The sequence below is a fragment of the Lissotriton vulgaris genome, chromosome 4_1 (genome assembly GCF_964263255.1).
Source record: "Lissotriton vulgaris chromosome 4_1, aLisVul1.2, whole genome shotgun sequence".
NCBI classification, from domain to species: Eukaryota; Metazoa; Chordata; class Amphibia; order Caudata; family Salamandridae; genus Lissotriton; species Lissotriton vulgaris.
The window spans coordinates 1,748,779,960-1,748,797,280 of NC_141691.1; the positions used below are offsets into that span (position 1 = coordinate 1,748,779,960).

At 43.4% G+C, this 17,321-nt stretch overlaps 1 protein-coding gene across 3 annotated transcripts in view; it reads right to left on the bottom strand.

Moving 5' to 3' along the window:
• Positions 1-349: 349 nt before the first annotated feature.
• Positions 350-17,321, bottom strand: part of COX6C (cytochrome c oxidase subunit 6C) — a 36,686-nt gene continuing 19,714 nt past the window's right edge. For all 3 annotated transcript variants that reach the window (XM_086966053.1, XM_086966052.1, XM_086966054.1), the window contains exons 3-4: positions 8,093-8,226; positions 350-445 (exon numbers count right to left, since the gene is read on the bottom strand). In XM_086966053.1, coding sequence (XP_086822179.1) covers positions 8,101-8,226 — 126 coding nt within the window. In that variant the 3' untranslated portion in view covers positions 350-445; positions 8,093-8,100. The remainder of the gene's footprint in view (positions 446-8,092; positions 8,227-17,321) is intronic.

Genomic DNA, 17,321 nt, shown 5'->3' on the forward strand with positions numbered 1-17,321 from the left:
TCTGCCCCATTTTAAAGATTGATGTTCAATCGATCTTTTTATTTTAATCTAATCATTCTTAAGTGCTCCGGTAGTGCTGGGGCTAGGGCTACACTATACAAGTCTTAAAAAGAAATAAAATACAGTACTCTCAATCACTACCCAACCAAGGGGTCAGGGACACACTCACAAGCCAAAGGGGAGGCTCGAGCTCAAACCCACAGCCTTTTTAAAAAAAGTTGATCAACAACCAAATTAAGTTCCAAAACACTGGTTAACTAACGCACCAAGGTAAGAAGTCGTTTTCTTTTGAAATTGAGCTCAATATTGCCTATAACTCGAAAATGATAATTTCAATAAAAGACAACACTTATCTTGAATTAAGAATTTATTTAACTTGACATATATTATGGTTAGCACAGAAATAGTTTACAATTCAGTTTCCGGTCGTCTTCAGACAAGCAACCTAAAAAATAAAAAGCAAGCGTTGAGAAATATTCTCTTTAACATTTTACATGCAATCATTTAAATCTTGCAACATGTTCATATATCACTATACGAAACCTGTATCATATTTCAAATATAGTTTGAGAACAATAACTTCTGTGCTGCAACAAATACAATGGTACTTTTAGCAAAGTGTCTATTTGCCTCCGAGTGCAAATGCATACCAATGCAGATCAAAATATCACCATTTACTACAATCTAAATATTCCGATTGTTAAACATTACATGTTGCAAAACGAGCCTTATTGAGGAGTAAATCTGGATAAACATCTCATTTATATTAAGTGACTCTTCCTCTACAGTCCATTATTCTGTGAGTAATCACCTTGTGTGCTTCGTAATCCCCTATTTTGGTAGGCCACTAGTGAGCGTAATGAGACTAAGCCATGCAAGAGGCCGATGACAGTCTTGAACCTGCACTTGCAATTCTATTTTTGAACCAGAAAACCTATTCCTGGTGGTAGAAATGCTCCCAATAGCGCCCTCTTTACAGGAAACCAGGATTAACATAAGCCTTTCTCCAGCTAGTTTTTAAATCGTAAACAAAGCTAGCAGCTGAGAAACAATTCCTACCTTTAGAAACTGAACGCTGATAATAGCAAAGTAATTTCAAGTGTTACATTTCCATCCCTTACAAAGGTTGTAGAGGGGCAGGTGCTACTAGGACATGATAAAGTCAAGCATAAAAAAAATGCCAAGGGGACAACTACAGGCTGTTTGTGAAGCCAGTAAGTAGATTTATGCTTCTAACCACCACAAAGAGCAGTGCAGCTGCAATTGTTAAGGGCATCCGGTGGCCCCCAAACTCCTCTTCACTTACTTGGGTTCGGGGAGCCGAAGAGGCAGACTGGTGCGCTCGACGACCCTCATTGCACAATTTGGTACATTAGACGTTCCTACTGCCATTATTATTTGACCAGACAGTCTGAGTTAAGTATTGGTTTGAGCACCCCGTTTTTCAGGTATGTTGGTAAAGAAAATGCACCTGTTAACACCTGATCTGGTTGCACTTGGGGTCATCGTAGCATCAAACTGGAAGCCACGATGTCATCCGGCTGGTGACAGAAAATGGCAGGAGAAAATCCAGAAGCCAAACCTGCTCAATCTTTGTAAATTTCCATCAGTCCAAACTCCTCTGCAATTCAACACGGATGGCCATCCCTGTGGAGAACACTGCATCTCACCATGTTAGCACTCAACACCCACTAAAACATGGTCGCATAGTAAAAGATTCTGAACAGGATCTCTTAGCGCCTGCCCCAATGCTCCATTGCTCACCAAGTTGGTTCACCGACATGGATCCAGCTCGTTCCACCCTCAGAGGATCACTTAGTTATGGATAACATCCAAAGACCGGATGTCTCCAAGTATAATCACTTCCCCCCAGTCTACTACATTCAGTATCTACGATTGCTTCCTTCAGGAGGTTATCCTGACCAGAGCTGTTGTGGGTACAGGTTTCAAACTTTTACACTGTATTGCTATTACTTGAGTTAGTGATTGGCCGTTCATCACTATCTGTATTATCTCACCTCTGAAGCTTTGTGCAATAAGAATTGCTACTCACCCCGTCTTAGTCAATCTAGAAGCAGAGAACGGTCTCTGGAACCACTTCGATATAAGCCAAATCCAATATTTTTAAAGATGTATTTCCCGTGTCAGGCATATGTCTCTGCAAGTCTCCTTAAGCATATTTAGCACTGGCAATCATTGGACCAGTACACTTACACCTTTATCGTTAAAACGAATGATCTTCAACATCATTCAGTATCAATCAGTTGCTATTAAGTGCAAGAGGCAAAGCATGAATTTGTTCTAGAACTATTTGCACAGCTAATGATTGTCAAGGACAGTAGCTTCCTCCCTGGCCACTGTATATTTGCTACCATCTTAACTGACAACAGTAACATACAATATATAAAACCAAAAACCCTAAGGACGGAGTGCCCACTGGGAAAAATCAAAAAGGGATGTTTAACCACTTGGAAAGAGCAAACAAATACAAGGTGCCTGATGCAAAAAGAACAATTAATAAATGGAACGCTGAACAATATCAAACATTCACCCCCAGTACAGAGATCTAGGCTTAAATCCATAGCTTTTTTGCTCACCACGCCATTCAAGTTTGAACCCAGCCATATTGAAATCAGTCTTGACCCTGCTCCCCATGGGAAGTCCAGCCCGAACTACCAGGCCAGGCCCTCTGCAGACCAGAAATAAGCATCCTTGAACTGTTTTTTGGAGCACCACCCCTCATCAGGCATGGCAAGCAAGGGACCAGTGTCTGGGCATATCTGTCCTACTTAGGGCTTTGTTCAGCATTCCATCCATCATCTGTTCTATTTGCTTTTGTCATCGTAAGTGGTAAAGGTATACCCAGATGTGGGTTACTATGCATACGAGGTGCCAGCCCTCCGATCCTTCCTTTCCAAAGCTCAATAGCCACCCAAAGTATATCAGCATCTGAATGACTGTTCTGTCGTTCATAGTCACTGAAGGTTTATCAACCTTTATCTGGGTTCTCCCAGGCCACTTATGGCCTCACAATCTTTAGAGTTCCCACTGATGGTCTTGGTGATCCCAGATTTGCTTTTTGGAACAAGTCACCATGCCCCATGTGTGGAAATCACTTCCAAGGCCTTCAGTGCAGCTTGTTTTTTTTTTGTTCAGTCCCATACTAGATTCTAATACACTCTCCTCCTCTGATGAATACTCAGAACTGCCTGGGTGAGAGGGGTTTAAGATGCCTCCTTCTCAAAGGTCCTCTGCTCAATTGTCTTACGGGCAATTTTACTCTTGTATAGACCTTGTGTTCCTGGGTTTAAGGAGCGAAGAGCACGCAACTGGCAATTCGAGGGTTACATTCACACCGTTGATCTTCTGCCTTCTTACTAGTCATGTATTGGTCCGTCTGGGCACAGTCCCAGATCGACATTAGGGCCTATTGGCTAACAAAATGTTAGTGTGCCACCTTTTAACTGTTAACTATACTGTCAGGCTTGAAATAGTCTTGCCATTTTGACCCTAGTTTTATATAAGCATTTGTTTTCATGGCAACCTCATTTCACATTGTGATTACTGGAGCACCAGTAGCTTAAAACATTTTGTTGATTCATTCTCCTTCAATCTTACATAAACTTGTATTTATTTTGAATGCATGGCAAGAAGTGCTTTTGAGTCATTTTTTAGTTGATTTCACATTTTGAACTAATTTGTTTCTTAAAATTATACCACTCTTGGCTTTGTGTTATGTATATCATCAGTCAGCCTCACAACAGCATCACAATTCTGAAATGCTCTTCTAATTTTTATATAATAAACATCTTCCCTGATCTTGTAAATAGCTGAAAACGGTTCTTTGAGTGATGTTCTTAATTAGTATGGCCTTGTTTCGTTTATATTTTCTTCTTTATAAGCCCTTAGATTTACGGATTATCGGGCGTTGCTTAATTAGGCATTTGCTAGGATGATCTTTTACTTATTTTTCCCCACGTGATGTGTGTACCAGTTAGGAAATAGGATTCAAAACATGTAATTAACCCCTTCCACGCTGATGACGAGCTGGGCTCGTCATGGCGTAGCCTCCTCGCACGCTGATGACGAGCCCAGCTCGTCACGTAACATGCGTTTTTTAAAATCTCAGCGTGCGAGCGGAATTCCGCTAGCGCGCATGAGGTTAATGAAAAATTTATTTTTCTGTATTTTACTACTGTGTACCATTAAAATAGCCATTTATTGAATAGGTGTGTGCAACATTAAATACTTTAATACATTGCACTTTTGCTTCCTCTACCCCAACATAAGTAGAACTTTCAATTGATTTTTTCAAGGCATTACCCAATAAAGCAGGAAAATAGGGGGTATTGGCTTCCCATAGAAAGAACACCAAACTACCCAAGTTACTTAACAGATACCCCCATCTCTGTTTTACAAAATACTTTTGTCAATATCACTAAACTGCAGGCTACAATACTAAACTTTGCAATGTTGTGTTGATGGTATGGAACTTTTTTTATTTCAGTAAACGGTTTTCCCATGCATCATATCAACCAGCTATACCTGGATCTTGGTCGTATATTGCTCGTTTAGACACATTCTAGGTTACTCTACTAATTTTAGTGACTTAGGAACGTTTTCGATTTTTCCAGACTTAGATTTAGATATATGCAGAAAATCTTAAATGCAGAGGGGAGCAAGCGTACCCAATATAAGGATATTGAGAGAGTTACTTGCCAAACATTTAAATTACTAGCGCCACTTTAAATATCTTTGTATAAAGTCTACCAAATATTTTGCCTTACGAAGTGCAATCACATTTTTGGCATTTTATGTCTGCAACCACATGGGACATTCTCTCAAGTCAGAGATAAGCCAGACCACAAATTTTGGCTCTGTGTACATTTTCTTTTTTTTTTCACATGTAGATTTAAATCCATGTAATGTGTCCCTTGTTGACAGCAGAGTTTGACTTTCTACGCAAGTCTCTCAAAAATGCAGCTGAGTCGCTCCAGAAATATCATTTCTATTCTTTCTATCTGGCAGGACAATTGGAAGGAAACTTCCAAATGTGGGGTTCCTCAGTACTTTCCTTGGGTGGTTCCTTGTGTCCCCAGCTCTTCTGAGTCTCCTGGTCCAAGTCCCAACTTCGGTCGTAGTGTGCATTTAACTTTTAATATATGGTTTTGTCTACCCCGCAGACCACTGTGTATTGTGCTTACTTACCTCTTGCTATTTAAGTATTATTGTGTATTTGTGTGGATATCTCCTAGGAGATATACCAATGTGTTAGTGAGTGTCGTGTAATAAAACATTTTTATAACTACGCTGAGTGGTTCTTTTTGATTTAATCTACATTTCATTATTAGATCTGGTAAAACAAGCTGCTTAACACTCCTTCTGAACTAAGCCTGAATGCTGTACTCCAAAGCTACCACTTAGAGAGCTTTCTATGGTTGTCTTAAGACCACTAAAATGACCATATGGGTTGTCTTGATTCGTGCAAGGTGCTTCACTTAAATAAGTGTGCACCATATACTATGCCAGCCTCCTACAATAATTTTTTTTCTTGTCTTCTTGAGGTGCCCTTTGGAAATTCACAGCCATTGTGATTGCTCTAATATTGTAAATTCCAAAAATGTGTTCACAGACAAGCGCTTCCTGCCATTACAGGAGGAGATCAAACCGGTCTCCTGCCGGCGTTTATGGCCCTCATACCCAGTTCTGGCTAGAAAGGCAGCCTGTCATAAAACTGCAGTCAGCCTTCATCTCTGGAGATGGGGGTGAAGGGGGTGTAAAGCTATCAGCTGATTCATCTGACTGTACCAGAAACAAGGGCAGAAGTGAACAATTTCATTTATGGCCAGGGTGCAGCCAGCCCCAAATCAAAAAGAAACCGCAGACATATTTCAGAGCAGTTGAACAGTATTTCCATGCAACAACTTCAAGTCGCACAAACCAAAACATGCCTGGGGTTAGCACCATAAAAATGAGAAACATATTGTATTCTCTAAATTAGTGGCTAGTTATATTTCTTGGTTAGTGGATTTGGAACTTTATTGAAGTTAAAAAACAAAACAAAAAAAAAGTTAAGTACCGATTCTGAGCAAAAGCAATAAAAGAACAAGTGCAAAGGTAAAATCGCTTGTCCGAAAAAAAAAAAAACCGTAATGCCTCAAACACCCGTGTTTAAGCTTTTTCTGTTGAGCAAAGAGAAAATAAAATGTGACTCTGAACCCACAGCATGGTCACATTGAGGGATGATTGGCTTCTACGCTTCAGGGACTGAGCTCCAAGCAAGATACGTTATTTGTACAATCAAGTAAACTCCGTGGAGAAAAGGCAATTCACAGAAAACACTGGTGGTTTGGTGTTTTTAAACTACTGTTGTGCTCGGAAGCTGTCTACTTGGATTATAGTTTAGCCTTTCAGAGCCCCTGTCCATTTTAGTCATCTACACTAATGCAGTAAAGACACATCGATACCAATTTTTTGGCTGATTTGTACAAAGAGTAATCAAATCACAACTGAATGCAGGTACCCTGAGAAGCACGTGGCTTTGAGAATAGTAGCACTCACTCACCCAAAAGTGACATGCTTCATCGTTGGGGTGTACTCCTTGCCGGGTCAACAATGCCTGGCGGGCCCCACGAGACTTTACTGGAGATCTTTTAACCTCATCGATGCTGCAGATATTCTTCTCCGGTGCAGGCCATAATAGAACTGGGTGTGGTTATGACGAGCACCGTGCCTCATGACGAGCTGAGCTCATCAAGAGCATCGAAGGGGTTAATAAATTCGCCGGATGAGCACAGTAGGACAGAGAATGTTGTGTTCAACAACTTGAGAAGATGGGTGAAAGCATGGAAATAAAAATCAACTGTCAACAAGATGTTACAAAATATTTTAATGTGATCTTTCTGGTTGGTGTTGAGCTTAAAAAGGTGGCAGAGAAACTGGGGAAATAATGGCCCCCGTCTGTAACAGAGTGTGTCGGTGACCTACAGGGCCTGCCTTAGGTAGTTGCAGTGCGATCTTGTGACATTTTGTAAGGACCAAAAAAATTGGGAAAACGGGTATATGCAACATACTCATCCCAGCAAATTTTTAAAACGTTCTCCGGTAAAGTGCCCTCTCGTGGGGCCAGCCAGGCTTCAGGCTTTGTGTCGCCGGCTTGATAAGGAGCACAACCCAATGATGAAGAATGGCACCTTCATGGGGGGGGGCAACTATTTTTTAAGGCAAATGCTTCTCAGGGCACCTGCATTCAGTTAGGGATAATATCTCAGCAGCGGAATCTTTTCGGAGTATACTGTGATTCGATTTTGGTTCATTTGGGGGAGGTGTACACTGGACCGCCAATCTCCTCCTTTGTGACATGTATATTTTGTACAAAGTGCAATCAGAAAACCTGAACAAATTGTAGCTTCCTTGCTTAAATTGTGTTATCAAGCAAAATATTTCACTAAAACTTTTTTCTTCATTATTGCGTATGAAAGCACTTTCCAGATATAGGAGCTCAGACTACAGTTTTACATAAATAACACTGGAAATAAGTACTAATCAATGCAGTGCTATAATGTACCTATTAAAGACCAAGCTTGCACGTTAAAGAACAGAAGATTTAGCACCCAGGATAATGTGCTGTAATTAGGCCCTAAAGGCGAGACCTATTGGCTATGACAATGTTTGTTCCACTTTGTGGAGCAAGAATCCTCTATCGTAGCTGTGCAGTTTAAAGGTTGCTTTTCATACTGGACCTCACCTGCAAAGACAAACTCTTCCCATGAGGGCCCCTCTATACACCTACATTCTAACAACCAACCACAACTAAAAAGTAGCATTTTACTGGACCACCTAATAACAATTAAGAGTTTCGTCAAGGGTATCACATACTATATAAGTACTACAATTCACTATAGACCAAAATGTGAAATGGTTCTCAAATAGGGCTGTGCTAACTCATACACTATGCAAAGGGTTTCTCTAATCTGGACATCAGTTTTGAGTTGGCTATAAAACAAATTTTATTATTGAAGTCAGGCAATACATGCGGCCCTAAAGAACATACAAACACCACTTATAAAAGTGCAGATACATTGTGTGTTACCTGTTAATCTATTCGCCCTTTGGTCGCGCACTTTGAAACACGCCAGCTTCCCTCATGAGTTCGAATTCTTTCATTGCATCAAAATTCTTGTAGTAGTCCGCATACGCTTTTTTCCTGGGCTCTGCAACCCCAAACTAAAACGAAAATATAACACTTCACAAACCAATTCACTCAATGTTGGTGAACTTCATTTTGCCATACAAATGCTTCTAAAGAAATGAAAACTTCTATTCAAGTAGGCCTGTTACGGTAAATACAAGAAAGCCAATATACGATAAGACAGTTTAAAGTTTTAATTTTTTATTTTCAACCGACTATTGTTTCTTTGCCCTGTGGAAGGTATACACTGAAAGCAACTTCTCAGGACCTGGTCAATGAACCGCACCCATTACTGAGGTTTTCGTTTCCAAGGAGCGCTAATCTGCAAGCACCCAAATACAAGTCAATGGACAGTGCGGGTCATTAATTTCGGAGCTCAAAAAAGATTGAACATGGGAAGAAGGGTAAGAACTCAGTTTAACTCAGCGGCTAATAATTTACATGTCTCGTTAAACCTAATTTCCATAGTAAATGAGGACGCCAAAGCCCGGAGTTAATTATGTCAGAAAGTAACGATTAAATAAACTCATTGTTTGCCTTCTGCATGCAGATAATCAAATATATCCAGGGGGCATTAACCCTCCTCATATTTGGTGGAATGGCCAGCATATGAAGATAAATGTGTTCTGCTATCCACAGTATTTGGCTAGTAAAAAGCGGAGTGCCTTGAAGGGTCTTTTCGTGGATGTCTTTATTTAGCTTACTGGTTAAAGTTTGGAATCCCACCAGTTCTGTTTCAGCACTAAATCCATTTAAAGTCTAGAAACTGAATACTATGTATATATGCAACTAAGATGTTTACAGTGCTACACCACAGCAAAACAGATTCAGGACACTAGATGTTGGATAACACTGCTGCTTGTCGAATTGTCAGTTAAAGATTAACTAACCCTGTTCAAGTGAGGCTGTTAACTGCAGGGCTGCCAAAAAAACAGGACAAAAAGAACCATATTGGTCAGAAAGCTCAATATCTTTATTCGGCCCAAGCCATAAAAGTCAGAGATAAGTTATACAGTACAAGTGCTTTTCATACGAATTAAAACAATTATTAAAAATCAACATTGTTTATAAAAGCATAAAGTAAGCTATAGCTACAAAAATGCATTTCCGCAGAGTCTTGGAAAGGAGTATTACACGGAGGGCCATGCTTCAATCTCTAGGGCACTTTGTAAATTAAAAAGATAAAAAGGCGTTAGAAGTAGTATAGGAGCAAAACAGAATCCAATTCCTTTATCAAAGCGGGATCATCTCATTCCTTTCTGAAATTCAGTACAGCAGAGTAGGCAACTACAATGGAAAGATTTTGTAAAAAAAAAAAAAAGTCAAACCCTGTTTGTAAGTTCTCAGATTGGTTTACTGTCATGTCTGGGATAAACATATAATGAGCAGAAAAAAATTAAGTGACCAACGCTTTGTTTCGTGGTTTGGTCACACCGGCAAGATGGCGACTGCTGAGAACTGACACACTGAACGGGGAAGGCTACCTTAAAATGAATCATTAAATTGTATCTAAAACTCAAAAAAAAAAAAAAAAAAAAAAAAGAAGGAGATAGCAGTAAAAGACAGGGTTTGTGATCCAAACAGGGTATGGTGCTACATTATCTGTCCTAGAAATCATTACATATCTTGTAATTGCTAACATAGACTGTGCTTTCTGGAGCTTTAAATTTGAACCAAGGGGTTCGTGCCACCACATTTAAGTCAAGACAGTCCAAGATGCAGGATCATACTAGCACTGCTGCTGGGTCTATTCAGGACTTGCTCACAATAATAGTGGTCCAAGACCCAGGGTGTCTTCCAAACAGGTATGGCCTAGTTCTTCATGGCAAATCAAAGTAGCATTTCCTTTGGGTGGGGGAGGTCTATTAATAATATTTGTAAACTTTTTTTTTCAAAATCGGTTCTCTGGCCATTGGAGGATTTCCTAATGTGCAGTACCGGAAAAACCCACTCCATATTACCCTGCAGTAATAAATGTGGTTTTGTATAAATGGATCATCTCTTTGATTGGTTTCTGGCCTAACCAGAGAGAGAATATAACAAGCATTTGCAATGCAATAGGTCTCGCAGTAATTAAGTTTGAGCTATTAGCATTGCTAAATATTGCAACACCAATTGCAACAAAAGTCTATAAATTGTAGGCCCAAAAAATGTGCATTTATTTTTGTAGCAATGATGGCAAGCTGTGCTTTAGATGAATATGTTTATAAGTAAAGTACGCCATACTTTGATTGCTAAAATAGTTCATTGTGGATGCGTTAACAATTGATGTGGTGTGTGGTTGTGGGTGTTGTGTGTATGTGTGGTTGTGTGTGTGTATGCGTGTGGTTGGGGGGTGTGTATGCGTGTGGTTGGGGGTGTGTATGCGTGTGGTTGGGGGTGTGTATGCGTGTGGTTGGGGGTGTGTATGCGTGTGGTTGGGGGCGTGTATGCGTGTGGTTGGGGGCGTGTATGCGTGTGGTTGGGGGCGTGTATGCGTGTGGTTGGGGGCGTGTATGCGTGTGGTTGGGGGTGTAGGTGTGGTTGGGGGTGTAGGTGTGGTTGGGGGTGTATGTGTGGTTGGGGGTGTATGTGTGGTTGGGGGTGTGTGGTTTATTTTTATTTTATTTTGAAAGTTTTATATAGCGCGGACAAGATCCTTGCAGATATCAGAGCGCTTTACAAAGAGAAGTACATGGGCATGGTTAAACAGATAAATCAATAGGTCAATTAGTACAAGTAGGTGGCAACTAAGCCAAACATGAGTGCAAAGTAGTACAAATAGGTGGCTACAAAGCCAAACATGTGAGTAATAGAACAGTTAATACAAAATCAAAAGGGTCAAACATGTAGTATAGATCGGTGCAGAGTACTAACAGTGATCAAGATAATAGTTCAGGTGTATTTAGCCATGAGGATAGCTTTTATTTCATTTTTAAAGAGTGTGGTGGAAGAGATAAGTCTGGTTTCGGGCGGGAGAGTGTTCCAGATCCTAGGCGCCATTCCCGAGAAGGAGCGCTTATATGTTTTTTCCTTCCGGAATCTTCGAGGTTTCAACAGAAGATTGTTTGTGCCTCTGGTGTTTCTAGCTCCTCCAGAGATTGTCAGTTTCTGAGCGAGGTATCTGGGTGAGTTTAGATGTACCGCCTTGTGTGTCAGGCAGGCGATTTTCAGATGTATTCTAGCTTCAAATGGCAGCCAGTTCAGGGATTTCAAGTCCGGGGTAATATGGGAGTGTTTTTTTGACCCAGTGATGAGTCTCGCTGCAGCGTTTAGAGAAGCTCTTAGGGGTGCGGTTGTAGTTAGGGGGAGTCCACAGAGGGCGATGCTGCCGTATTCAATTCGAGGGATGACTAGTGCTTGTACTGCGGTTTGGAAGTCTTTGGCTGGGAGGAAGGGTTTAAGTTTCCTCAGAGTGTTGATCTGGAAGTTTGCTCCCTTTGTTGCCTTGCTGATATGTTGCTGCATGCTCAGATTGGTGTCGAGTGTTATGCCTAGGGATTTTGCTGAGTCCACGATGGTGGGTTGGACATTGAGTGCAGTTAGGTCTTTAAGCCAAATTTGATTGGTGGAGGCCTTCGCTGGAGGTGAGATCAGAAGGAATTCTGTTTTCAGGGCATTGAGTTTGAGATGATTATCGGCCAGCCAGGATTGGGTGCATCTGATAGTTGAGTTCAGGAGCAAGATGTCCTTGGGGGGACTGTAATTTGAGATAAAGTTGGGTGTCATCTGCGTACATGTGAAAGTGTACATTGGATGCTTGTAGCAATGTGGTGAGCGGTTCCATGACTAGGTTGAATAGAGTTGGGGATAGAGAGGATCCTTGGAGGACACCTAGCGTTACGGGTATTGGCGAGGACATCCTGTTTCTCTTGAATTTCTGCGACCTGTTGTGAAGAAAGGAGGTGAACCACTTGAGAACAGTTCCAGATAAGCCCATTCTTGTGTTTAGAAGCTCTAGTAGATTCTCATGTTTAACAGTATCAAATGCTGAAGAGAGATCAAGGAGGATGAGGAGGCAGGTGTCGTTCCGGTCTAGCATTTGAAGTGCGTCGTCAATTATGTGAGTCATAGCCGTTTCTGTACTGTGCCCTGCTCGGAAGCCTGACTGGTGCGGGTTGAGGAGATCAAATTGTTCAATGTGTTTAGCCAATTGTAGTTGTGCGCATTTTTCCAGCAGTTTGGCGAGGGTGGGAATATTGGTAATGGGACGGTAATTGTTGAGATCAGAGGGGTCGGCTGTAGGTTTCTTTAGGAGAGGTGTGACCTGACCAACTTTTAGTGAGTCAGGTATGCTTCCCTGTTGGAGAGAGCTGTTGATAATTTTAGTCCAGAGAGGGATAAGCAAGGGGGTAAAGTCTTTTACTGCTGCAGCAGGAAGGGGGTCCGTGAGGTGATTGGATGGTTTCAGGGTGCTGAGCAGTTTGCCAATTTCTTCTTTGGAGTATGTGCCAAAGGTTGACCATGTAGCATTGTTTTTTGGTTCAGTGGCTGCTAGGCACTGTGGTTTGGAGTAGAGGCTTGCGTCAATGAGGAGATCGCTCTTTATGTTGTCAGTTTTTTGGGAAAAGAAAGCAGCGAAGTCTTCACAGGATGGCGCCTCACGCGCAGTGATGAGTGGTTGGGGTTGATCCTCGGATTGTGATCTGACTAGCTCAAACAGTTTTCTCGGACGGTTTTTTGCTTGGTCGAGCTGGAGGCTGAAGAAGTCTGATTTTGAGCGTTTTATTTTCCTGAAGTAGGCGTTTCTCTTTTTCTTCAGGTCTTTTAGGTGCATTGCCGAGGGAGCTGATCTCCAGGTACGCTCTGCCATTCGCATGTCTCATCTATTTTCATTGAGTCTCCCGTCGTACCATGGATTGGAGATTTTAGTAGAGGCTCTTTTTAGCTGCAAAGGTGCAGCCTCATTAATTATAGAGGTCATAGCGTTGAGATACTGGGTGTATGGGGTGGGTGGCGAGTATTTCCTTGATGTTGTGTATGTCTTCTTTGATCTGAGTGAGGGTGGCCATGATGATGTCCATCGTGGGGTAGGTGGTGGAGGTGGGGGCGGCAGTCAGAGGTGAATGGCTGACCAGGGAATTTGTGTGCAGGTGGGAGCGTGGGCTGGTGTTCAAGGAGGTATGCGTTGTGTTGGTGTACGGGAAGGTGTTAGGGAGGAGAGATGTTTTGGGCGGGAGGGGTGTGGATGAGGTAGGGAGGAGGTTGGTGGTAAGAGTGAGGGCATTGGTGGTAGGCGGGGGGGGTCAGGGTGTATGCCGGGAGACAAAGTCGTGGTTGGGGAGCAGGAAGGGTAATGGGGGCTGAGAGTAGGAGGGGAAATGGGATAGGGGATGGTCCTGTTGTGGGGAGGGGGAGTTAAATTAAGAGAGGAGGTGTGTTCTGCGTGATTGGTTAGAGGGTAATGGGGACTGAGAATGGGGGGGATTTGTCGCTGTGCGTGTTGGCCTGGTGCTGGACTAGGTTAGGTGTGTTGTGTGTGAGAGCTGTGCTGTTAGGGGTGAGCGGAGGTATGATGCCCGCTGTAGGTGTGAGAGGAGTGTTGATGGTAGGTGTAGAGGTCTGGGGGTTGGTAAAAGGGGTGGGGGTGTGAGTGGAGTATGAGGGGGAGCGCTCTGTGTCTGTGTTTGAGGCGTGTGTTACAACTGCATGGTGCTGAACTGGGATAGAGGGGTTGTGGGTGAGAGATGGGCGATCAGGGGTGGTAGGTGTGACCCTGATTGAGGAGTATGTGGCTGTGAGGTCATGGTCGGTGTGACTGGAGGGGATATGAGTGTTGGACCGCGGATGGGAGAGGTGATCTTTGAAGGTGGGGGAACAGGTTGTCTAGCAGTTCCAGGTTCCTGTCTGTGGATTGAGCTAGGATAATCCCGTTATTGTAAATGGTGATGGTGGCTCTGCCTGGAAAGAGTTGGGATGATGTGATGGAGAGAGTTAGGCTGTGAGCGGATTTCCTGGTGGAGGAGACGGCGAGTAGGGTGAGGAACGCTTTTCTCCATTGAGCTCTGCGTGTGGTATGGAATAGGATATCAGTGTTCAGGGATCCATTGACCGGTGAAAAGTAGGTGTCAGCAAAGGGCGTTTCAGGGTTTGACCTAAGGAAGTTGTGTTTAAAGCGTTTAGCGGCTTTTTTGGTGAGTGACGGTGGGTAGTTGATTTTATATGTGTGATTGCCGATAGGATCCATGTTGCGAAGATGGTTTAGGAGGGAATGGGGGAATGTAGTATAGTGGTACACATGTGCAGGAAAACAAATACATACAGTAGGTTACACAGTGCAAGAGTAGTACTAGTGATCAATCAGCATAGCCCACATGTAAGAGTGTGCAGAGAAACATATACATACAGTAAGTTATAGAGTGCAAGAGTGGCACTAGTGATCAATCAACATAACCAGGATATACGAGTGTGCAGTATAGCAAATACATACGATATTACAGTATAGCAAATACATACGATATTACACAGTAGAGCAAATATATAAGGCATTACAAAGTAAAAAAGTGAAGTAAAATACTGGGAAAGGGTACAGATGCACGTATAAAGTTACATGGCTCAAAACTGACCCTAAGGGGCAGAAGTGACACTAGTGATCAACAAGAGATGTATGGCTCAAGAGTGGCCCTAGGGGGCAGAGGTGACACTCGTGTGCAACCAGAGATATATGGGATAGTAGTCGGTGCCTTAGAGAGAAGATTGAAAATGGATGCAGGTTGTGTAACTGTGCAATAGTGCAGGATAGATGATAGATAGCGAGATAGAGTGATAGATAGCGAGTGTCTGCACTGTTCACCAGATCCGCTGCTATTTAAGTGTGTTTTCTCACTTGTCAGACTGCGTCAGGAATCGAGATCCTGCACTTCTCACCAGAGAGAAGATTTCAGACTACGAATCGTGTCAGACACCAACTTCCTGCATGTCTTTCCAGAGAATATATACTGTTAGATAGTGGGTGCCTGCACTTTCACCAGACCCCAATGCCCTGTCAGTGTGTTCCTGCACTCATCATCAGACTAAAGGTGGCGTCAGACAGAGTTCCTGTATGTCTTCCCAGAGAACAGACTTTGTTAGATAGAGGGTGGCTGCACTATTCACCACCACAAGCACCGTCGGTGTGTTCCTGCACTCCTCAGTAGACTACAGGTGGTGTCTGACACAGACATCGGGTTACTGCACATCTCTCCAGAGAACAGACAACGTCAGATAATGGGTGCCTGCACTATTCACCAGGACACAAGCACCGTCGGTGTGTTCCCTGCACTCTTTACACTACAGGTGATGTCAGACATCGATATTCTGCACGTGTCGTCAGAGAACAGACACAGCTAGATAGTTAGTGCCTGCACTATTCACCAGACCCCCATGTGCTGTCAGTGTGTGCCTGCACTCCTCAGTAGACACCCAGTTGTGTCAGACTCAGACATCAGGTTACTGCTCATCTCCCCAGAGAACAGACCTTTTCCACGGGCAGAAAGTGTGATGCCCTAGGAAACCTGTTCTTTTCGACTTAACTGCTCAAGCTGTCTTTCGGCATGCACTGGTTGCCATTGCACCCAACTGCAGAAGCTCCTACTTGAGAGCAGGGCGGTGAGCGGCGTCCCAGCATCTCCTGAGCCCTGCGGAGGTCGGTCCAGCGCGGGGGAGGGGGCGATGGAGGAAGTCCTACGGCACAGCGGCAGAGAGGAGGGGGGAGAGGGGAGGGGACCAAAGGAGAGTGGGGAGGGAGGAGAAAGGCGATCTTGAAACCGAAAGCAATCGCTTTTGGAAAAAGGCAACAACATAAGTGGCAAACCATTTTAAACTAGAAAAAAAAAAAAAACACGAGACGTGTTGCATTGCAAATGTACTGAAGCGGCCAGACGTTACCTTCAAAGCTCACCCATGCTGGTAAGGATTTCACCCGTGTTTTCATCTCGGTTTCTTTTTGCGATACACAAGTCACCAGTTTAAATTTGTCACGAATTGGATTATTTTTGTTTCATTCCTCGGTAAAACGACGCAGTACTTTGCGCCCTGCATTGCTGGGTGGGTGACAGTGCGCATGTGCAAGAGAAACTGTCTCCGCTAAGCCGTGCTCGTGATGGGTCCAGTGGGCATGTGCAAATGGTATCTCTTCCAGTGCTGTGATTGGCTCTTAGTCGCTCGTCCTCTGTGATGAGTATCTTCAGCCTGGTCGGGGGTGGGGGAATAGGCTCGGGGTGCCTGGAGGAGCAGTGGTGACGCGAGGCTCCCATGCCCGAGGGAGAGCCCCGCGGAGGCTGCAGATGTCCGGAGTGGCGGTAAGTGGGCCTTAGTTGTAGGGGGGCGGGGGCGGCTGGGGGGCTTGGTGCGCTAGTGTGTGTGTGTGTGCGCACTTGCGTGTGTGTGCGCGTCTGTCTGTGTACGTGTGTGTGTGTGTGTACCGGTCTGTTTGTGCACGTCCATATCCATTGTGTGTATGTCTGAACAGCCTGCCGGAATCGGAGCGCGTGTTCACTCGCACGACCTGATCCGATTCCGGTAGGCTGCATGCCAGTCTCTTGTCCTCCCCTCTAGTCCTTGAAAGCAGAAACGATCACTATAGGCTCGCTTTGTGACAGCAGGGCTTTGCCCTGCAATCGCGAGACCTAAAAACTGCTTCAACATTTCTCTGAAAATAATGTGCTCTGGCGATTAGAAGTGACTTCCAGTTCATAGAAAAGCTAAACACGATCCCTAATTAGTTAAAAATCATTTTCGTTCTCCAAAACGGAGTTCCCCATAGTAAAAGTTTTTGATGTCATGCTACGAGGCAATGAAGGAGATGAAGGATTTGGTGCGGTTGATCCTAATATCCAAGTTTCCATCTAAGAGAAAAAGGCATCCAACAGCGTTTGGAGCCCATTTGCCATGCAGACAATTAGCACATCATCATCTTCCACATAAAGCAATATGGAAATTAATTGACCACCCATTCGAGGAATGTCCCTAACTCTGACAGATGTTTAGAAATTCCATCAATGTATAGCATGAATAGGAAGGGAGCAAGGATGCAACCCTGTCTCACCTGTGTAGATTTTATCTGGGGGCTAATTTCTCTGCAGACCATAGCAAGCCTTCACCATCAAATCATGGTATAGAAGTTTGATAAGTAATAGGAGTTCACCTTCTATCCACATGGGTTCAACTTCTA